Source organism: Lathamus discolor, chromosome Z, assembly GCF_037157495.1.
Source record: "Lathamus discolor isolate bLatDis1 chromosome Z, bLatDis1.hap1, whole genome shotgun sequence".
Taxonomy (NCBI): Eukaryota; Metazoa; Chordata; class Aves; order Psittaciformes; family Psittacidae; genus Lathamus; species Lathamus discolor.
In genome coordinates, this window is record NC_088909.1 from 30676812 (window position 1) to 30699851 (window position 23040).

General features: G+C 42.0%; 1 protein-coding gene across 2 annotated transcripts; it reads left to right on the plus strand.

The window, feature by feature from the left end:
- Nucleotides 1-538: 538 nt before the first annotated feature.
- On the plus strand, nucleotides 539-17373 carry CETN3 (centrin 3). 2 transcript variants are annotated; one of them, XM_065663149.1, is made up of 5 exons: nucleotides 539-727; nucleotides 6730-6865; nucleotides 9227-9341; nucleotides 11886-12077; nucleotides 16355-17373. In XM_065663149.1, the coding sequence occupies exons 1-5, from the start codon at nucleotides 708-710 to the stop codon at nucleotides 16396-16398; spliced, it is 507 nt and encodes a 168-aa protein (XP_065519221.1). In that variant the 5' UTR covers nucleotides 539-707; the 3' UTR covers nucleotides 16399-17373. The 2 variants fall into 2 exon arrangements, with proteins under 2 accessions (XP_065519221.1, XP_065519220.1); XM_065663148.1 differs by lacking the exon at nucleotides 539-727 and adding an exon at nucleotides 5077-5270.
- Nucleotides 17374-23040: the final 5667 nt, after the last annotated feature.

The following is a 23040-nucleotide window of genomic DNA, read 5'->3' on the forward strand; positions in this document are numbered from 1 at the left end:
CTCTGGGCACCCTGTGCCAGGGCCTCAGCACCCTCACAGGGAAGAACTTCTGCCTAAGAGCTCATCTCAGTCTCCCCTCTGTCAGGTTAAAGCCATTCCCCTTGTCCTGTCCCTACAGGCCCTTGTCCAAAGCCCCTCTCCAGGTTTCCTGTAGCCCCTCAGGCACTCCAGGACTCTGCAGGGCCTCCTCCAAGCAGTCCGATGCAGATGTGCACAGCAGCGCTCTTCCAACCGTGCGCACGCGGGGAGCCCGCCCGCCACAAGCACGGCACACGGCGGCTGCACAGCCCCGAGGGAGCAGGCGCTCACGTGACCCTCCAGCCTCACCAGAGCCGCCGCTATGATCCACCGGCCCCTCTCCTTCCGCCCGCGCCGCACTGCACTCTGGGTAGCGGCACCCAGAGAAACGCCCCCGCCCTCCTTGAATGGCAACCCTTCATCCAATGGGCAGGCGTTCCGCGCTCGGAGGCGGGAAGATCTCCGCTAACGCCCAATCAGACGGCGGTGGCATGGCGAGGAGGGCGCGGGTTGGCGGGCGCTGTCTCGTGCCGCGTTTCCACGGGGTCGGCAGCGCGGCGGACACAGTCGCGTCCTGTTGTGTCCTGCCTTGTCCCGTCCGGTCCCGGCGCGTCGCGTCCCGTCTTTTCCCGCTCGGCGTGGTACGGTGCAGTGCAGCGCAGCTCGGCCCGCTGCGTCCCGGCGGCACCATGAGCTTGGCCGTGAGTCGGTATGAGCCGGGCGGTGTTTCCCCTCGCCCCCTTCGGGATCTGGAGCGTGGGCAGAGGGCGGCCATCGCCGCTCTCCGGGGCCCTTAGGGCCTCGCCGTCCTCAGGGGACACCATGGCGGGGAACGGGGTGAGGCGGGCAGCGGCGGGGCCCGGGTCCTCGCAGCTTCCAGCCACTAGTCTGATCCCTTCCGAGAGGGGAGTCAGACCCGGCACCGCCTGTTCTCCCAGGGAGGCCTTTGAGAGGCTCGCCTCGGATTTGTCTGGGGTGATGCACCTTGAGAACGCTTTTAACAGGCGTTAGGGTAGGCGGTTGAGTTTTGGTTTTAATTCCGGTGCGGTGCCTGTTGTGTAATGGGACCGGGCTTATGCCTGGCACATCCTCTTCAGGTGTAATTAATAGGCTTGTATGGCATATGTGATCCCTGAATTTCAAGTCCGAGAGCTTCATGCTTCATGTGGTAGAAGTGGTTGTAGAAGAGGTGATGCTCAGCTCTTTGCACTTAAGTTCTGCTTTGTCTTTGGAGAAAAAAAAAAAACAACAAAAACAACCCTCCACAAAGTTGTTTTATGCTAAACACTAAATAAACAGTGAGTAGCCACATTCTTCTTCTAGGGGAGTTTGGTGTTAATCTGCTTTCAGATTTCTAGATCAGCAGCTCCACATAGGTCCCGTGGTGTAATGGTAAGCACTCTGGTCTCTGGTTCCAGAGACCTGAGTTCAATTCCCATAGGGACCTAAAAATTTTTTCTCCCTCGGGGCTTTCTGAGCATGCTTATACCTTGACAGCCTTGCTTTCATCCTGGAGAAGAGAAGGCTGCCAAGGAAAGGAGGGCTGTCTTTGAGCAAGATTTGGTGATTTGGGGAGCTTGTCTCTTTTGCATGTACCAAAACAAAGCAGGAGGTCTTATGAACAGTGCCTGTATGTATGATTGAGAGGAATTTAGAACAACCCGTAAATTATCAGTAAGAACTGTTACTGGCAACAAAGCCGATTTGTGACACCCAATACCCACGTTAGTAGCCAGACAACCCAGACAAACCTCAACCAGATGTTATCACAAACTAGTTCTTCATCCCCCTAACTGCCTAATTCAAGAAAGCATAGAAACAGGTACAGTGCAAAAGCATTCAGAAGCACTTATTAGTTTAAACTTAAGTGTCTGAAGCTAAAAGTTACATAGCAGTTTTGCTGGTAAAAACACATAGGGTTATAGTTACACTGCAGACACTGTTGCAGCAGAGGGATATCCAATCTAGTCTTCAGATTGCTTTCTGACTAGTCTACTGTGGTGTACATCATAGAATCATAGAATAGAATCATAGAATAATTAGGGCTGGAAAGGACCTTAAGATCATCTGTTTCCAACCCCCCTGCCATGGGCAGGGACACCATGCACCAAACCATGTCACGCAAGACTCTGTCCAACCTGGTCTTGAGCAGTGATGGAGCATTCACAGCTTCCTTGGGCAACCCATTCCAGTGCCTCACCACCCTCACAGTAAAGAACTTCCTCCTCATATCTAATCTAAACTTCTGCTGTTCAAGATTGAAGTCATTACCCCTTGTCCTATCACTACAGTCCCTAATGAAGAGTCCATCCCTAGCATCCTTATAGGCCCCCATCAGATACTGGAATGCTGCTGAGAGGTCTCCATGCAGCCTTCTCCAGGCTGAAAAGCCCTAACTTCTGTAGCCTGTCTTCATACAGGAGGTGCTCCAGTCCCCTGATCATCCTCATGCCCCTCCTCTGGACTTGCTCCAAGAGTTCTGAGTGCTTTTTATGCTGAGGACACAGAACTGCACACAATATTCTACATGAGGTCAGACGAGAGCAGAGTAGAGGGGCAGGATCACTTCCTTTGACCTGGTGGTCATGCTCCTTTTGATGCAGCCCAGGATACGGTTGGCTTTCTGGGCTGCGAGCGCACACTGCTGGCTCATGTTCATTTTCTCATCGACCAACACCCCCAAGTCCTTCTCTGCAGGGCTGCTCTGAATCTCTTCTTTGCCCAGTCTGTAGATGTGCCTGGGATTGCTCTGACCCAGGTGTAGGACCTTGCACTTGTCGTGGTTGAACTTCATAAGGTTGGCATTAACACACCTTACAAGTGTCTCCAGGTCCCTCTGGATGGCATCCCTTCCCTCCAGTGTATCAACCAGACCACACAGCTTGGTGTTACTGGCAAACTCGCTGAGGGCACACTCAATCCCACTGTCCATGTCACCGACAAAGATGTTGAACAAGACCAGTCCCAACACGAATCCCTGAGAGACATTATTCATTGATGGTCTCCAGCTGGACATTGAGCCATTGACCACAACTCTTTGGGTGCGGCCATCCAGCCAGTTCTTTATCCACCAAGTGGTCCGTCTATCAAATTGATGTCTCTCCAATTTAGAGACAAGGATGTCATGCGGGACAGTGTCAAATGCTTTGTACAAATCCAGGCAAGATGATGTCAACTGCTCTACCCCTGTCCATCAGTTCTGTAGCCCCATCATAAAAGGCCACCAAATTGGTCAGGCAGGATTTCCCCTCAGTGAAGCCATGCTGGCTGTCACCTAGCACCTTGTTGTCTTTCATGTGCCTTAGCATACATTCCAGGAGAATGTGCTCCAAGATTTTGGCAGGCACAGAGGTGAGACTGACTGGTCTGTAATTCCCTGTGCCATCCATTTTGCCCTTCTTGAAAATGGGGGTTATATTTCCCTTATTCCAGTTGTTGGGAACTTCACCTGACTGCCACGATTTTTCAAATATGATGGACAGTGGCTTAGCAACTTCATTTGGCAGCTCCTTCAGGACCCGCAGATGGATTTCATCAGGTCCCATGGACTTCTGCGCGTTCAGGTTCTTAAGATGGTCCTGAATGTGATCCTCTACTACAGTGGGCCTGAGGTCTTCATTCTCACAGTCCCTGTGTCTGCCTTCCAAGACTTGGGTGGTGTGGTCAGAGCATTTGCCTGTGACGACTGAGGCAAAGAATTCATTGAGAAGGCCACCCTTCTCCAAATCCAGGGTAGCCAGTATAAGCTATTAGCTTATACATTCTTGCCCCGTTACTTTGTGAGGTGTCATCATACCTCAAAGTCAATTAATGCTTCTACAGAGTATGTACAGGAGGACTATCCCTTTTGGGCTCCTATCCTCTAATCTATTAATACGTGAAAAGGCAATGAAAGTTTCTACTGCCTATGTACTGGGCAGTGTAGATTTGCCACCTGGTGGCAGAGGTGTCCAAGTACAAGCAGGAGCTGCCTCGAGGAGGCGGAGGAACTCACGGAAAGGTGCCAGCAGAGACTGCAAAACTTAAAGTGTAATAATTAACCATAAGAAAACAAGCTTCACTGGATTATTACAGATTAAATTGGAAAGTAACAGTGTTAACAAAGCTGCTGTCTGCTTTTGCTGTCCTATCCAAACCCATTTTTCAGCATATGGTTCCTCAACTACTGAGATTTTACTGGACAGGCTGAGTTCTCCAATTTCATAAGTGACTTTGTGTGTTCTCCTTATGTGCCCAGTGGTGCGTAGGAAAGGCTACAAGTAATTCAAAATTAAATTGGAAATTACAATTCCAATTAAAAGCGATTAAAATTGTAAAAAAAAACCAAACCAAAGATCACTGACACACGGTCCTTGGCCACACTTCTGTGGTTTATACAAAGATTAAAAGTAAGGTGTCATAGAATCACAGTCTAGTTTGTGTTGGAAGGGACCTCAAATCTCATCCACTTCCAACCCTGCTAGACCAGGTTGCTCCAAGCCCCGTCCAACCTGGCCTTGAGCACTGCCAGGGATGGGGCAGCCACAGCTTCTCTGGGCACCCTGTGCCAGGGCCTCAGCACCCTCACAGGGAAGAACTTCTGCCTAAGAGCTCATCTCAGTCTCCCCTCTGTCAGGTTAAAGCCATTCCCCTTGTCCTGTCCCTACAGGCCCTTGTCCAAAGCCCCTCTCCAGGTTTCCTGTAGCCCCTCAGGCACTCCAGGACTCTGCAGGGCCTCCTCCAAGCAGTCCGATGCAGATGTTGCACAGCAGCGCTCTTCCAACCGTGCGCACGCGGGGAGCCCGCCCGCCACAAGCACGGCACACGGCGGCTGCAGAGCCCCGAGGGAGCAGGCGCTCACGTGACCCTCCAGCCTCACCAGAGCCGCCGCTATGATCCACCGACCCCTCTCCTTCCGCCCGCGCCGCACTGCACTCTGGGTAGCGGCACCCAGAGAAAAGCCCCCGCCCTCCTTGAATGGCAACCCTTCATCCAATGGGCAGGCGTTCCGCGCTCGGAGGCGGGAAGATCTCCGCTAACGCCCAATCAGACGGCGGTGGCATGGCGAGGAGGGCGCGGGTTGGCGGGCGCTGTCTCGTGCCGCGTTTCCACGGGGAAGGCAGCGCGTCGGGTCTCTACCCTCCCATTCAGTCTTGTCCCGCTCGGCGTGGTACGGTCCAGTGCGGTGCAGTGCAGCGCAGTGCAGCGCAGCTCGGCCCGGCCCGGCCTTCCCCGCTGCGTCCCGGCGGCACCATGAGCTTGGCCGTGAGTCGGTATGAGCCGGGCGGTGTTTCCCCTCGCCCTTTCGGGCCCTGTAGCGCGGGCGAGGGGCTGCTTTGCTGTGGGGGCGGCCATCGCCACTCTCCGGGGACAACATGGCGGGGAGCCGTGTGAGGCGGGGAGCCGCGGGGGTCCCGTGTCATCGCAGCTTCCAGTCACTAGTCTGATCCTTTCTGAGGGGGTGTTGGGGTCAGACCCGGCACCGCCTGTTCTCTCAGGGAGGCCTTTGAGAGGCTCGCCTCGGATTTGTCTGGGGTGATGCACCTTGAGAACGCTTTTAACAGGCGTTAGGGTAGGCGGTTGAGTTTTCGTTTCAATTCCGGTGCGGTGCCTGTTGTGTAATGGGACCGGGCTTATGAATTCTATACCTGGCACATCCTCTTCAGGTGTAATTAATAGGCTTGTATGGCATATGTGATCCCTGAATTTCAAGTCCGAGAGCTTCATGCTTCATGTGGTAGAAGTGGTTGTAGAAGAGGTGATGCTCAGCTCTTTGCACTTAAGTTCTGCTTTGTCTTTGGAGAAAAAAAAACCAACAAAAACAACCCTCCACAAAGTTGTTTTATGCTAAACACTAAATAAACAGTGAGTAGCCACATTCTTCTTCTAGGGGAGTTTGGCGTTAATCTGCTTTCAGATTTCTAGGTCAGCAGCTTCACATAGGTCCCGTGGTCTAATGGTAAACCACCTGGTCTCTGGTTCCAGAGACCTGAGTTCAATTCCCACAGGGACCTAAATATTTTTTTTTCTCCCTCGGGGCTTTCTGAGCATGCTTATACCTTGACAGCCTTGCTTTCATCCTGGAGAAGAGAAGGCTGCCAAGGAAAAGAGGGCTGTCTTTGAGCAAGATTTGGTGATTTGGGGAGCTTGTCTCTTTTGCATGTACCAAAACAAAGCAGGAGGTCTTATGAACAGTGCCTGTATGTATGATTGAGAGGAATTTGAAACAACCCGTAAATTATCAGTAAGAACTGTTACTGGCAACAAAGCCGATTTGTGACACCTAACACCCACGTTAGTAGCCAGACAACCCAGATGTCTTGGTTAGATAAGCTTCCAGCTGCCTGCCTTTCTCTAAATTCTTTTTCCTAAGCTACAGTTTACTAATAAAGCATTTTTAGGATTGTATCATTTCAGCTGCTTATTGCGTTTGTAAGGTCAAGTATTCTTTTTAACTGGCAGTTTTTCTACCCTCTTTTTTTGTTGCTATTTTATTAATCGTAATGCCTGGCTGGTTTTTTTTTTTGTGTGGGTAAAGGCAAGTCATTCAGCTCTCACAAAGGAATTTTCATTCCAAGTGTTGGTTTAAGCTTGGAGGAGGAGCTGAGAAAAGACTGAATGGGTATGGTAGTAATCTGTGCTGTTATGGAGGGTTTCTTATTGGTAGAAAATACTGTTTACGGTGTTATCTTCCCAACAGAAATCAATTATGCTGGATTTCTTTTTACACAGGAATGAGCTTTCAGTAGACAAAACTAAAAAGAAGAAAAGAAGAGAACTGACTGAGGAACAGAGGCAAGAAATCAAAGATGCCTTTGAGTTGTTTGATACAGACAAAGATAGAGCAATAAATTATCATGAATTAAAGGTAAAAGTGGTTTTTTTTCTTTTAGACAATTTTATGGCAGATAATATATATCTGCTTCTTACTGAGTTTTTAAGATGTTGGCTGTATCTTTAAAATACACTACATGTTCAAGATCTCTTGCAGGGCTAAAGGATTGAGGTCATTCAGGGGGATAAAAAATCTAAACCCCTGCACTGTTGTAAGAGTGTGTACTGCGTTCAGCAGTAGCAGTCATTTTTCTCCTTAGGTAGCTGGTGCAGTGCTGTGTTTTTGAGTTTCAGCCTGGGAGCAACACTGATAACACTGATATTTTTAGTTGTTGCTAAGTAGTGTTTACTCTGACCAAGGACTTTCCGAGTATCATGTGCTGTCAGGGAGGAGGGGAAGCCAGCAGGAAGCAGAGACAGGACACCTGACCCAGACTAACCGAAGAGGTGTTCCATACCACAGCATGTCATGCCCAGTATATAAACTGGGGGCAGTTACCCAGAAGGGCTAGATCACTGCTTGGGTTGGGCTGGGTATCGGTAGGTGGGTGGTGAGCAGTTGTATTCTCTTCCCTTGTTATTTCCTTTATCATTATTGGTGGTAGCAGCAGTGGTTTTGTGTTATACTTCGGTTACTGGACTGTTCTTATCTCAACCCATGGGAGTTGCATTATTTTGATTTCTCCTCCCCATCCCTCCAGGAGCGTGGGGAGAAAGTGTGGGGGCAGTGAGCCAGTGGCTACATGATTTTGGGTTGTCTGCTGGGCTTAAACCAAGACAGAGTGAGATTTTCTTCCTACACTATATACTTGACACAGTAACAGAATTGCTGTAGCATCCTGCGTAACACTGGTTTGAATGCTCCAAGGGTTTACCTTGTATCAGTGAGTTAAATGGGAAAAGCTCTTGAAAAGCTGTTTGCTTCTTTTTAAAGGCACTATATAATCTGAAGCTTGGTGTTGTGAAAATCCACGTTTCAGATGCTTTGGTAGAAGTTGTAAATCAAGTTTGTAAAACTGTTGACTACAAGCCAGAGTTTACTCACTTGTATTTTTCAACAGGGAGGCCGTGGATTGTAGGAATGAGGTGTGCTATTTGCTGTGCATGTGGAGGCTCAGCAGTTGCTCTTGCACTGAAGGCTTCTTCTATTACTAGCTGTCAGCAAATGGAGGTTCTATCAGTCTTTCCTAGAGAGTCCTCCCATCTGGAAGTCTCTAGAAGGAGAACATGAAGTTTATTAAAGTTTCTTTAAATCTTTTTATGAATTTTTATTCTAATCGTACTACATCAAGAACAAAAAGGTTTTGGAGAGGCCAGTGTGTCTGACATGTATTGGGTGAGATTCTTTTGGGAAAGAATGCCTAAATCAATCTGCTGGCTCCATGTTCTGTCTCTACCAAGTAACTCAAACAGGATGGTGGGAAAAAACAAGAGAGTCTTATTTTTACTTTAATTGCTGTTTCAGTCTTAGGTACACTAATTCCCTTCTCTTTATTTCAGAGTTCAGGTATTTTATCTCTGCTGGAAGCCACATTGAGTTGGGAGTTCTAGGAACTGTTTTGGTAGCTTTTCCCACTTAGTCATGCTTTGAATTTCTAGCTGTCATGATTACTTGCAAAGCTGTTCTCTTAGCTGTCGAAATAAATTTTGTGGCCCTGAAGATAGTACTATAGAGGAACAGAAATTAATAAAAAATTATCTCCTCTACAAAATTAGCGGTTTCCCACTTCTGGTTTAGTACGCTTGTTGGTTTAGAGGAAGTCATTGTAGTGTGTGCTGAGAATTTGCTGTCTCAGTTGAAATGGGAAACTAAAGGTGTACCCTTAGTCAATGGACAAAGTAAAAAAAAAAAAAAAAAATGGTGGTTGGTTTATGTTGTTCACTGGAAAAGCAGTAAAGTCAATTGTAAACCCATAAACATGTATACCTGCTCATGGCAGGGGGTTGGAATTAGTTGATCTTAAGGTCCTTTCCAATCCAAACCATTGTATGAATCTATATAAACTTAATTTGAATGCCGAGTAAGAATAATTTGCAGAATGTTTTTCAGTTTTATCTTTAAAAAGGGTTAGTACTTGAAATGTTTTGGAAGTGAGGAAAATAGATCTGTTTGTCCTGAGAATCATGTAGCTGAGTCTATAAAATCCCTGAAAATGCAAAGACATTTTTTTCACCGTAACTTGATGTTTCATCTGCTACTAGCAGTTTTAGGTGGTTTTAAAATGCAAATCTTTTTTTTTTTTTAATTATTAATTTTATTTACTATTGTTGCTAAACCTCTGATATACATCTTCTTTTTTGGGGGCAAGAGGATAACTACTGAAAATAAAAAGAAATCTGTTAAATCTGTATTTTAATCTTCATATATGGTTGCACTTCCATTTTATCCCAAAAGGTGGCAATGAGAGCCTTGGGTTTTGATGTGAAAAAAGCTGATGTCCTGAAAATACTTAAAGATTATGATCGAGAAGCAACGGGCAAGATCACTTTTGAAGATTTTAATGAAGTTGGTATGTGTTTGATTGTGTATCTTTAGAGAAATAGAAGTGGGAGATTTCATTTCATATTTTTCTTAATAAAAGTCAGTACTGGAGGAAAACAAATCTTTGTATTCTGAATACTCAGTTTAATGTGTAGAGATGAATGTATAAAAGGAAATAAGAGTATACATAGTCCTAAACTTTTTCAAACTTGTACAAAGGAATAAATGCTAACTGAAAATGTAGATAGTTCTTACATTGCTTATGGATGTTGTAAGATTCTCCTTCCTGCTGTGGAAAAAGTATTTGACATAGTATTTTGTGGGAAGGAGGCAAACTTCCTCCATGAAAACACAGGCAAACTGCAAACTGAGTACAGACTTCACGCATATCAAAGATAAGAGAAATTGAAGCAGATGTTAAGTATTGTACTTCAAGGATTTTCAACTGTTGATAAAATCAGTGGAATTTCATTAGGCTGCTCTTTCATCTGAAGATTGTATATTGCACGGTTTGACATACTTTGAGTATGTAGTGATTGCAGGATTTTTAAAGATAAATCTTCAAAGAAAGTTGAACTTATACAATTTGTGTTTACCAGAAAAAAAAAAAAAGCCATGTGGGATTACTCAATGTATGGCTTTATGACTCAGTTTTATTATTCCAGTCTATGTGTTCAAGGTATTAGATTCCTGTAAATCTTCTGAAAAAATACCCTTCGTGTAGTGCATGTGTATTTGATCCTGCTGATCAGTAACAATATTTTTAAAGTGGCAAAACAATTACTGGTTGAAATGTGGGAAATTTTAATGACCTAACAGGTTAGGGTTAGACAAAATGTGCTGTTAACGGCAGGTAATATTTTTGTAGTTGTACCCTAGGCTGGAGCAAGTTGTATGTCAGAAAAGAGCCAAAACTAAAGCCTTTGGGGAAATACACGTGACCAGTCCTGATGTAATTAAAACAAAACATCAGGTAAACAAAATGCAACCAAATAAAAAAAGTTAGCGTATTAATAGTAATTAAATTATAATTACATCATTATGCTGTGTAATTAATTCCTGATGTTCAGTCCTGTTGTTGTTTATTGTTTCCTGTTCATTGTTCATTGTCCCTTGCTTCACTGTGGGCAGTCAATACTTGCTTTGAGAAGCTAGGGGAATTCTTGTAGGAAGCACAATATATACCGGGAAGGTGGTCAAACCTGTCCCAAAACTTGAATTGGATTTGAGTGCTGCTGTGACGCAATATGACCTTGACACGGAATTAAACATGATACCACTTATAGCAAAAAGATCAGGGAGTTAGATAATATAGGTTATAGAAGCTTTAATTGTGAAGAGCTGCTGAATAGAGCTAAGCAATTTTTGAGCTGTCAGTTTTTCGCAATCTAATGTTCTTCATGCCTTTAAATGTAGGAATAACCCATCTGAAATGTATAAAGATGTAATTACATTTTGTCTGGTTTTATATTGATTATGTTACCTGTAGTGTTTAGAGACATAGCATTTTATTGTTCTTCAGCTAACATTACAGTTGTCTTTTTGCACACAAAAAGTAGAATTTTTCCAATGATGTAATATTGTCATGCAGTGTAGTTGTTTTAAATAAAAATACTCAAAATTAGTATAAATCTAAGGAATTTATGTAGACATACAAACTTCATTGGTGTAGTGAGCTTGTATGAGCTTGGATCAAATTCTTTCCTCTCAAGTTTGCCATGCCAGAGCAGGCGTTCATCTGCAGACAGTAGCAGATGCTAAGTGGTTCTCCAACCCTTTCCAAACAGGGTTGATGTGTTTTTAATGCCTTGATGAAAGTCAGAAATAGTAAGCTCTGTAATACAAGACTAACGTAAAACATGTGAAAATGTATTACAGTTGAGTCATCTGAAATAATCACTAGGAAAATATTTGATGCGGCAAGTTTGTCTTTTCTGTTACAGAAACTAACAAGTGGTTGTGATAAAAGGAAAAATAAAGACCAATTAATCCTTTCAAAATTAATATCTTGTAATTCTTGGCAATGCCCTTTTCATAACCCCTGGGCTTAGGGGTTTGGATTTTGGGGTGTTTTTTATTAATTTGGATTTCTGTTTAAAAGAGACGTTCTATGTGAATGTTTTTTCTTTCTTAGTGTTTCAGTGTTCTCTCCAAGTCAAAATCCTATCCTGATCAAAACGTATGAAATAAAGAAAATAATTGAGTGTTTTCATCTGTCAAAGGTGATTTTTTTTTTCTAAAAGTTAAGTTTGGAACAGAGGAGGCATGTTTATACTTGTAATTCCTATTGAAAAGTCTGTTGAAAGCATGGCTGTGCCTATGTTACCTTGTAGCTTTCCACTGCAAACAGGTATGTCCAAAGAGAAGCTCTTTTGAGAGCTGGGGAAAAGAGAGATGAGAAAGAGAGATCAAATATCAGCCAAACAAATACACGTAATGAATTGCAATATGTAAAGGTGAAAGAAAGGGTGAAATCAGAAGAGTATGTTCTTCATATTGCCTTAGTCTGTTAAGGTCATTCTGAGTTTATCCTTCAGAGTATTTTAGTCTAACTTAAGTATCCTTCTTACAGTGACAGACTGGATATTGGACAGAGATCCACAGGAAGAAATACTCAAGGCATTCAAATTGTTTGATGATGATGACTCTGGTAAAATAAGTCTGAGAAACCTGCGTCGGGTTGCTAGAGAACTGGGTGAAAACATGTCTGATGAAGAGCTACGGGCTATGATAGAAGAATTTGATAAGGATGGAGATGGAGAAAGTATGTGTTGGCAAACAAAACCCCAAATAGTCTGCTCTTAATTTTCTCCATGTTTAAAATATGGTTATGTCCTTTTAGGTTTTCTTCTAAATAACTTTCAGCTCAAACTTAATTTACCTTACAAATAATAGAAATTTCTGAGTTTGACAGCTACTAGTACTGGAAACACATACTTGAGTCTAAAAGTCGACTCATCACTAACTCTTATTCAGCCAATTATTAAAAAATTGGTGACAATGTACTTGAAAGTGAAAGTAGCTGAACCAGTACATGGGAGATTCAGTGGACCTACAAAATTTTAATTTCTTTTTAAATCAGTGAAAGGACTAAAGTGCTAAGAGAAACCCTTTTGAATACCTAGTCAGTATTTGTCAGGTGGTGTGCCACTGGTGATTTCAGCATGTTAGTCAGATTTGAGGTATTGAGCTGATAAGTTGTGGCGGGTGTACCTGGGTCTGTGCAAGATCAGCTGGGATGGGTCTTTAATGTAGTTCTGAATCTCAAAGTGCTGAAGAGCATAGCATGAAAAATGGGTCTGCCAGCTGACAAGGTCCGTACAGAGTGAATTGCAGAAGGGGTCTATTAGCTAGATAATGAGTTAACAAATCCAGTTTATGCTTGTTAAATTGTCATGAACACTAAAACATAGGTTGTTTTCATTATACTGAAAGCACCCTTATGTTTACGTCAGAGTTTCAACGACTACTCACTTGAGACCGTGTACCTGAACACTGCACTTTTAACAGTCATCGAGTCTTACTTCCAAGTTTTTCTTCTTTCAGGATGGTGACTCGTGTCTGAGCTTTGACTAGCATTTCATCAACTTTACCAGTTACAATAGTATTTCTGCCTGTGAGCTGCTGCATCTGTTGGACTCTACCTTCACTTCTAGTGGAAAAAAAAATGTGTTCTCAGCCTTATAACAGACACTCCTTCCTCCTAAACTGTTTGCTGTAGATGTTATTCCATACTTGTGAATACAATTACTTGAGTGCTGAAATGACCCTTTTTGTTTCAAGAGGTCAGTGGTGTGGTATTGCAAACCATTTGGAGACAAAGGTAGTGAAAGGCCAGAGGTGTCTTAAAGTTGACATTCTTATTGCTAAAGTAAGTGCTGAGGTTACGTATGTGATTTCTTTCCTTTTGGAGCTATTGCTTTCTGGTATCAGTCTGTGGTCTGAGGCCATGGTTCTTTAAGAAATCCATACTGCATAATTGCAGTGTTCCTGCACACTCCCAGCTATGTTTTCCCGCCCATTTCTCATACTGGCAGGATCTGATCCCACAGGTGAGATATCTTAAGGAAGCTAAGCCAGGAGATAACTGTTCATTCAGGTTTCTAAGTGTTATTTTTCTTGCTGGTTAGATCCCTGAACTGTCTTGCTGCTTGATCAGGTTTTCTTGGAGCTGCGTTTGAGAAAACAGATTTGAGGGTTTTTTCTTGGTGTTTCCTATAGGATAATTGAAGCAGGTCAGTGTAGTGAAAGCTGGAAATCCTTTTTTTAGGGACCTGTCTGTGTGCAGTGACACACAGGACTGCAGCTGTGAATTCTGGTAGACAATAGGATGCCTGTTTACTTACTTTGCTGTAGCAGGCAGGGAGTGATGTCTGTTTTCTCAATCCATTAGATAGACTGCTGGTCTAGGTAAATACTTTAATTTTGACCTTGTTCTGCTTTTGAAAGGAAGTTGTATTGTTAGCTTTCCTGTATTTTAAAGTGTAGTTGTAGAGCTGAGTGAGAGTAGAAGTAATCTGCCAACTGAGATGTCAGAATCATGGATCAAGGGGGTATATTTTGTCATGTGGCTATTTGGTCACTACCAATTGAATGTAGACCATTAGCTCTTTTCAGGAAGGTTACTGAATCATAATTATTTTGCATCAGTGCTACATTTTTTAAATCAGATTGATCAGCTAAGAGTGGGTGGCTCAGTTTCCTCTTATTCATTCAGCCATTCCTTCTCTTTGTTAGAGCAATCAACCATGAGATCTAATGTGGAAGACTGACAGCATAATGTTTGTATATGGTGCTGTTTATCCTTAAGGTTCTGTGTGTTTTCTGTACTTTAAAGAAAACTGATGCTCTTTCTAGCTTTTTAAGATTCATTCTAAAAAATTGAACAGTCCTGTGAATCGCTGTTCCTAGCTTCAAATATCTGGGCCATGTAACGAAATCTTGCTGTCATCTAGCTCTCCTTGTTTTCCTGCCCCGCCCCCAAGAAAGAAAACCACAACAACAACAACCAAAAAAACAAACGCAAAACCAAAAACCTGAAGCCGTTAGTTGGTAGCATTGTCTTCAAATACAGGAATAATACCACTTCTGATTTATCACCCTTCTTAGATTTGATTTACTCATAGTAAAATCAGGTTTGTTGTGTGATACACAGGCTAGTTGAACCCTTGGGTTTTCAGCAAAACCTCTGAACTGTGCTGGTACACTCTAGGTAAATTTTTGCAGAAATAAGTATTTTTTACAGATTTCTGTCTTAAAAACGTAAGTGGTCGTATTTTTGTATCTCTGGTCTTAGGAATGACTTCTGGTTTGAAGTATGAGTATTTTTAGAAACTCCATGCTGTCAGTTCATGCAGCTTTTATTGTCTTGTGTGAATGCATCTGAGGAAATAGGATCCAGTTTTAGGTCTCAGATTTTGGCATAGAATTAGGAAAAAAAAAAAACAAACAACAAAACCCTCCACTGGAATAATATGCTCTTTTAACTCCCCAGAGTCCAAGTCAACATCTTCTTTATATTAAATGTGATACTAGTTTGTTCTGTTGTGATCATTTATGTCATGGAATTGAGGGAAATCTGACACGTGGAAAGACAGTGATTGCTTCTTATTTCATTGTGCCAAACTTGGGAAAAGATCCTAAGGCTGAGCAGGATTTACTGGGTTTCTGGAATTTGTAACTACACTTTTCTTTGCAGTTGGTTTGATTGTTATAAAATTTGCTTGTCATTATAATGCTGTATTTCCATTTTGTGGCATTTTTTAACAGCTATATTTTAAACCAGAGAATATTTTGGGGAGGATGTTTGTATTTGTGCTGTTATTGTGCTGTTATTGTGATAAAACTGTGGAAATGCACATGTCATGCAGTCAACGTTATGCTTATGTGTAGTAGAACATGATGTAGCTTTATGATGGACTTACATTTCACAGCATAGAGGCCTCACCTAGACTAAATCTACTTGTTTAATATTTTTTTACATGTGTTGTAACAGGGCAGATTTAGATTTATTTTTTATTTATTCTTTAACATAGTTGTATTTGTTTGATTTTCCTCTAGCTGTAGATGTAGCTCTTACTAGTGTTTTGTTTAGGAATAGTTTGGGCACATCGGCTGAGACAAATAATTGTCAGGGAGAATTCTTCATGCATGTCTGGTCTTTTCCGTACCACTGACTTACTCTAATTACTACAGTAATTAGTTACAGACTGACCATGTTCATTGGTTAACTCTTTTAAGGTGGCTCTGTTTTGCATATGAGCAAGGTCAATAGCTTAGGTATAAATGCAGCAAAATAATTAATGACTGCTAATTAACTTATTATTATGACTTAATTTCTCCAACTATGTTTGTGTGAAATTTCTGTTAATTATAACTGAAGAATGAAGAAAGTTCAGATGAGGAAAAACTTGTCAAAAGTCCATTTAATTCTATCAAATTTATGGAATCATTAGTAAATTATCTTAAAATTCATTCTGTATTTGGCAAGTTTTACAGGTTTGAGAAAGAATTTAATGGTTTGGGTGGGTGTTCTGGACATAAATGAATCATGATTTCAGGAATAAAACTGAATTTGGTCATAACTGGAGCTGCAAAGTTGTTGCTTGAGAGGCACTTATTAAATAAAACATTAATAATGGTAGATAAATTTTTATACTACCTAAAAAATTATAGTATTAAAGTACTGTGTTTTTGAAAAGCCATCTTATGACATACTTTTATGAGTGTTTTGGTTTTCTTTCTATCTTGTTTTACTTTTCTAATATTTTTACTTTCCTAATTACAAGTAATAGCTTGTTATATGTGTGATAGATTCTGGCTTAAGTTTTTAAGCTTGCATTCTGACTTTTCATGCTAAAAGAAAGTGTGGTTCTAGAAAAAAAAAACAAACCAGACTTGTGAACTCTGACTAGTAATGGATCAGACACAACTAATACTGGCTGGGAAACCTTTTAAGCAAAATGCATAATACAAAAATGCATTATTTTATGGTTTGTGGATGTTTGCAGTTTGTCTAACAAATTTTCTCCTTTTCTACAGTCAATCAAGAGGAGTTCATTGCTATTATGACTGGAGATATATAGCATTAGAAGAAAAGAAGTGAACTCGGCACATAAGGGAGGAATCATTGGCAGCTTCCGTTACGTTTTCTACTTCCATTCATTTCTGTAGCTGGAGTGATGCAGAAAGTTACTTTCCTCACAGGACCAAAATAAAGACAGGTTATACACATTGATAGTTCAGTACTTTGTATCATTAAATATTATCACTAGAATAATTGATACATCATTTTAGAACAAGTAAGCAAATGCTGCATTTCAAAATGTTAGTCATTTGTAAAATAGCTTTGTATAAGATTTCTAAATCGTATCATAAGAACCTTTTGAAGTCGATTGTGTTAGCGTTAGCTGTGGCCTTAGTTTTGATACATAAGGTTTGACAAACTTCCATTTTAATAAAATGTTTTTTTACTAGTGCTATTTGAAAGTGGGTGCTTTTTGTAGTTTTATCTGAACTGGACTATAATGTAAAATCCTACAGGGAACATAATATTTTTTTCACTTACAGGCTTGTACTTCCACTGTTCTATATGAACAGTAACATTAAATGAGCAAGCATTTACATCTTCAAAGATGCAGTTTTTTAACTCTGTATTACCCTTGTGTGATAGCAAAGCACAGGCAATGTAGAATCATAGAATAGTTGGGGTTGGAAAGGACTTTAAGATCATCTAGTTCCAACCCCCAAATAGGCATGATGATAAACTCCATCAAACTGACTTGAGATGTCAGCCACCAGATCTGATAGCTATGGAGACAATGGCAACTGTTTATGATGAGTAGGTGCACTTTCTGAACTATTGAGTTAGAAGAAAAGCATCACAAGGAATGAACTTTTAAAGTAGTTGAAGAGACTGGATGTGTTTCTGGTTTACCAGATGTCTTCCAGAACAATTGTTATGGGTTGCTCTTCTCGATTTTTCTGTATACTGGTTGTAGTTTCTTATTTTTAAAATTTCTCTCCTACATAAAAAAAATACACCTTTAAATCTTCGTCAATCCTGTGTTTATTGTCAGAAAAAGAGCTGCTTTTAACTGTCAGTAATCCTGGGGTTATGAACAGGCTTGCCCTGCACAGACAGTCAGAGCTTGGAAATTATTGAAGACAGAAGCTGAGGTCATCAAAGTTAATAGATTTTTCCTGTTATTTGTGAGTGGGTATTGTGCCGTTCTTGTCTGTGAAATACTGTGTAGCTCTCTATTAAGCCATCACTACCAATCATACAGAAAGTTGCAGCAATTCAAAATAACTAGCAGTGGCTCTACAGAAGTATAGAATCACAGAATGGTTTGGGTTGGAAAGGACCTGAAAGCTCACCCAGTTCCAACTCCCTGCCACAGGCAGGGACATCTTCCACTAGACCAGGTTGCTCCAAGCCCTGTTCAACCTGGTCTTGAACATTGGCAGCGATGGGCAGCCACAGCTTCTCTGGGCAACCTGTGCCAGGGCCTCACCAACCTCACAGGGAAGAACTTCTGCCTAAGAGCTCATCTCGGTCTCCCCTCTGTCAGGTTAAAGCCATTCCCCTTGTCCTGTTTGTACAGGCCCTTGTCCAAAGCCCCTCTCCAGGTTTCTTGTAGTCCCTTTAGGCACTGGGAGCTGCTCTAAGGTCTCCCCTTAAGGAGCCTTCTCTTCTCCAGGCTGAACCAGCCCAGCTCTCTCAGCCTGTCTCCAGAGCAGAGCTGCTCCAGCCCTCGCAGCATCTCCGTGGCCTCCTTTGGACTCGCTCCAACAGCTCCATGTCCCTCTTGTGTTGTTGCCCCAGAGCTGGACTCAGGACTGCAGAGTGGGTGCTTTAGAAGCCTTGCTTTATATTTGCAGATGTGGCAGCACTTTATGGGCTAGATAGCAACAGTGCAAAGCTTCATGAGCACAGGCCAGTAAACTGGTGACATCCTGTAAGTCGCTCAGACTATGACTAGCACAGAAAAAAAATCATTATTGTGTTTACTGATATTGTTTTAATGTTTGGCTTTGCTTTTCCCCTGCATTTCATTGTCTGGAAGATATTTTTCCATTCCAAACCAATACTTGTGCTGGTGACTGGTGAGCTTCTTGCTCGTTTATGTACTGGCTTAACTGCAATTTCTCATAGTTTTTCTTCATAATCACTAACTGTTTGTGATAGATTGAAGTTCCCAGTGTGGTAAGATCTAATCTCTGATCTTAGCACTGTCTGCTTGGTCCCAGCATGACCATGTTTTGTGGGGCTCACACCATTCCCAGTGCTTTTTGATAGTTTGGTGTGTCATGGGATAGAGATTCCCAATTTTTGGCTTTTTATTCTTTTGTCAGGAAGAGAGTAATTTGGCGGCTCATTTAAATTCGCCTGAGGCAGTACAGTGTCAAGGTTCAGCAGTCATTATGCATTTAAAATCTGCACTGTGAACATGTGCCTCATTTCCAGACTTGAAAAGGTGGGTTGAGGACTGGTCTGGAGTACCTGGGACAAATGATTCTCTGTTGCCTCTGTTATGGAGGGAAGTGATGTCTGGTAGTATTAAAAAAATGGCAGCTAAGGGAATGTCGTAAAGCACTGCACTGAAATCCACTGGAGACTCTGGGATCTTACAGCAACAACAGTTTAACTGTGCCAACTAGTCTATCACTTCCTTAATTAATCCCATGCAACTTTGAGGGAATTGAGAACCTCCAAACAAGCAAGAACAACGTATCAAGAGTTCCGTGTATACCAAATGTTGCTCTGCTGACTTATTTTAGAACAGTCTTTTCAATGCTAATTTTGTTACATCAGACATTTTTGGTTTGTATTTATTCACAGGAAGGTTTCTGTGGCACAGTTAGGTCATCAGGAGCCAGAAAATGCCAGTGTGAAGGTTGCACGTGCCTCATCGTGTGGAGGCTCTGCCTGAGTTGGGAGACACCTCTGGAGCACTCTGGTAACATAGCTTTCTTCACCAGGAGCTGCTTCCCTTGCAGCTCAGTAAAGAAAAGGAAAACCATGACATCTTGGCTGGCAATAGAATGGAGGCAGTTTGTGAAGGGAAACATGAGCAGAGGCACTGGGAGGAGACCTAGCTGGCCCTGAGCTCAGAGCCGGACCAGGGATCCATGCTGAACCACACTAGTGCATGTGCAAGGAGAAAAGCAACCTGAAGGTCAGGGCATCTGTGTCCATGTTGATCTCTCTCCCCCATGTGTGGTGGTTTTAGTGTGAAGCTAGCTGTGTGTGGAGAAATCCTTAAACTTTTAAACTTGTCCAAAGCAAATTTTGTAGGTTATGTGGCCCCCAACACAAGAAGGGTGTGGAGCTGTTGGGGTGAGTCCAGAGGAGGCCACAGAGATGCTGTGAGGGCTGGAGCAGCTCTGCTCTGCTTGGAGATGGGCTGAGAGAGCTGGGCTTGTTCAGCCTGGAGAAGGGAAGGCTCCAGGAGAACTTAGAGCAGCTTCCAGTGCCTAAAGGGGCTACAGGGAAGCTGGAGAGGGGCTTTGGACAGGGGCGCACTGGGATAGGACAAGGGGGAGTGGCTTTAACCTGGCAGAAGGGAGGTTGAGATGAGCTCTTAGGCAGAAGTTCTTCCCTGTGAGATTGGTGAGGCCCTGGCACAGGCTGCCCAGAGAAACAAATATATGGAGAAGAAATACGTGGAGTTCTGGGATGTTGCACTTTAGTAAACTTGGTTAGCAGAGCTTTTATCACAGATTACACAAAAACAGAGAACAAGGACAGGTGCACTAAATCCAGTTGCCTCGTGTTGCTTGTAGTAGCTCATAACTGCTCACAGCATCAGGATTTTTTGTCAACTCGCCTCTAGTGGGCGCACTGCTTGCATCAGTAGCCCTAACTTTTGTTTGTCAAGCCAGTTCCTATTAAGTAAACGGCTATTAAGCGGATAACAGCTGTGACTGCTGCTTGTCTTGCTGCATACACAACTGGATCTGAAGTTAGAGCTGCACTTTTCTAACTTTTCCGTCAGGTCAAGAGTTTATAGAAGATAATGACTGGTACTGGGAAAGCTTCTGCAGAAGTCGTTTTCTGTAGTGCTCTTGGGAGAGGGATAATTGCCACTGTAGTCTGTAGGGATGCTGAGAATATTTTCATTCTTGCGTAACAAAAGAAAAGCGATTCCACAGAGGTAAGGTCAGTGTTTTGAGTGTACCTTCATTGCGGTACACTGGGGGGCAATCTAGTCAAATCTGTTCGGAGAGTTCCACTAAGGTGTCTCACACATTCAGAGAAAATCAGTAGAAACATCATAAGCATATAGAGAATCTGCAAGTATCTTACGTTTATAATAGCGCAAATGGTTCATCTGCTGTAAAACTGTTGCTAAGCAAATGGAACATGTTGGCAATTACCAGCAGTCAGAAGTGATAGCTCTGAGAATATATAATAAGTAGGAACTTTCCATATGTAGGTCTTTGTGAAATGACACATGAATGTTTAGCCAATGGATTCCATATGTAGGTCTTTGTGAAATGACACATGCATGTTTAGCCAATGGAGGTTGTATGTACCACTTTTTAGCCCCTTCTCTTTAGAAAACTACTCACTTATAAAGGACTATTTAAAAGAATTCCAAAGGAATAAATTGATAAATCTAAAGGAATAATTCCTTTAAAATACTCCCCTTAATGGAATAAAGAATGGGCTTCACAGGAAAGACTGCTTTATTAGGCGAGATCCATTTAGAGCTATGTAGCTAGACAGCACTTTATAAGTAAGATCGTCTAGAATGTTTTGCAGAAATGCATTTTAAAACATTGGAATAAACATTTTATTGCAGAGCTTAACTATAAATGCATTATTTTAATTGTAATTTCATAAAATGAACTTCTGAAAGGGATTTTTCTTCTATTTTCTTTTTTCTTGTCTATTTTTTTTTTCTTTTGAGGAAGTGACCTTGAAGTTTGACTAACAGTAAAGCCTGCTTTATTGGTATGAGTTGGATTGGAACAATTTGTGTTGGCAGAAGCTTGCAGTCGTTTGCACCAAGTTCTGTAACCTTTTCTTGCTAGAAAGGCTTTCCCATGTTCTGGAAGGAGCCCTTTGCCAGCTCTCGTTGGGACACAGAGAAGTGTCCCCTTGTTCCCACTGGGGACAGAGAAGTATGTCCTTGTTCCCACTGGGAATGGAGAGGCGGCAACACAGCAACTGTCACAGCTGTAAATGGAAGTGTGGTGTAAGGAAGAAACATCTTAGTATACAGTTGCACATTGAGAAAGGAGTTGTGCAAGCTCGTATAATAAATAGAACTATTTTAATTCAATTTGATGGGGGAACCCCCCCAGCCATCTACTGCTCTCTTGGTTAGTGAAAGGCAGAGCTACAATAATACAAGCCAAGACTACGCAGTAATGTGCTGTACCAAGGAAAGCAAAAAGGAAAGTAGTAAAATAACTGTATGGTATTTGTGATTGCTGTATATAAAAAGCAAATCAAAACAAAACAGAAGCAAACAAGCAAAGCAAAATGAAATCAGTAAAACCTGCTAGTTAACATAGCTCAGACTACAGATTTACTTTAAAAAGGCATTTGGGGAAAAAAAAAAGCAAAAATATCCGAAGGCTTACATATGATTTGTGCCCCCTTGCTCACTCTTTCTTCAGGGTTCCTTAATGCTGAGGGATAATCCTGCTCAAGATTTTGCAGTTTGAAGGATGCATTAAACAAGTAACTTCTTCAGTCCCCATTGGAAGGTGGATAATGCCCTGATATTTTCAAAAGAGCAAAATCTTACTCCCACTATCCTACCTGAGACTTCTTCATCTACTAAAATAGGTACCAATATCTGGTGCTATGTGACTAAACTAATTATGCATGTTTATAATGGCTGCCATGTTTATATAAATAGTAGAAGTGCCAACAGCATTTAATTCTTTACTTTGTGAAACACTGAGTATCTTGACTTGGAAAAGTGTTAGGGTGACTCACTTTTGCAAAAAAAAAAAAAAAAAACAAAACCAAACCAAACACAACCTTAAAACAATAACAGGTAATATATGTTGTCTTTCCCACAGAGTTCTTTCTGACAAATTGATTACACCCTAGCCAGGGCAACCTTAACAGAAAAATTGATTTATATTATTGTTTTTGTTTATTTATTTATTTAAGCCTAGGTGTTTAGGTGCAGTTTCTGCAGTTCAGGTGCAGCCTGAGGTGCAGGGTCTGTGCCACGTTAGTGATCCACCAGAAGGATCAATCAAATCAGTTGACTGATTAATGAAACGACTCATCAGGAGCATGTATCACTATAGCATATATATAGTGTACATACTAAATGTACCATAGATATCTATATAACTAGATATAGATATCTAAATATCAATATATGCTTTAGATATCAATATATGCTATAAGTATCAGTATGTGCTTTATGATTTAAAAATGCTTCTCAGAAGTTAGCTCTGCCTATTCGTGTTCACCTTTTTACAAGCAGGCAGCCTCCACCTGGCATTCAAATGTGATACAGCATTAGTTAAGAGGACAAAAATCGTCAGTTTTGCTTTTACCCACTAGGGGGGCCCATTGTTACGACTAAGAAGTGGGATCTGAAGTTACAAAAAAGCAAAAACCAGCATAATCGAATGTCAGGTGGAATTTTTATACCAGAATCTTCTCACTCCCTTGGTGTGTACACACACCTTAAAAACCTGTGGGCCTCTTCCACCCATGTGACAGCGATTTGCCAACTCAGATGCAA

What these genes read in the sequence shown, in the direction of transcription:
- CETN3 (XM_065663149.1), top strand. Translation starts at nt 708, where the DNA reads ATGAGCTTGGCCGTGAGTCG. An exon ending in TAAATTATCATGAATTAAAG is followed by an intron (nt 6,866 to 9,226) that starts GTAAAAGTGGTT and finishes TTATCCCAAAAG; the next exon opens with GTGGCAATGAGAGCCTTGGG. An exon ending in TGAAGATTTTAATGAAGTTG is followed by an intron (nt 9,342 to 11,885) that starts GTATGTGTTTGA and finishes TCCTTCTTACAG; the next exon opens with TGACAGACTGGATATTGGAC.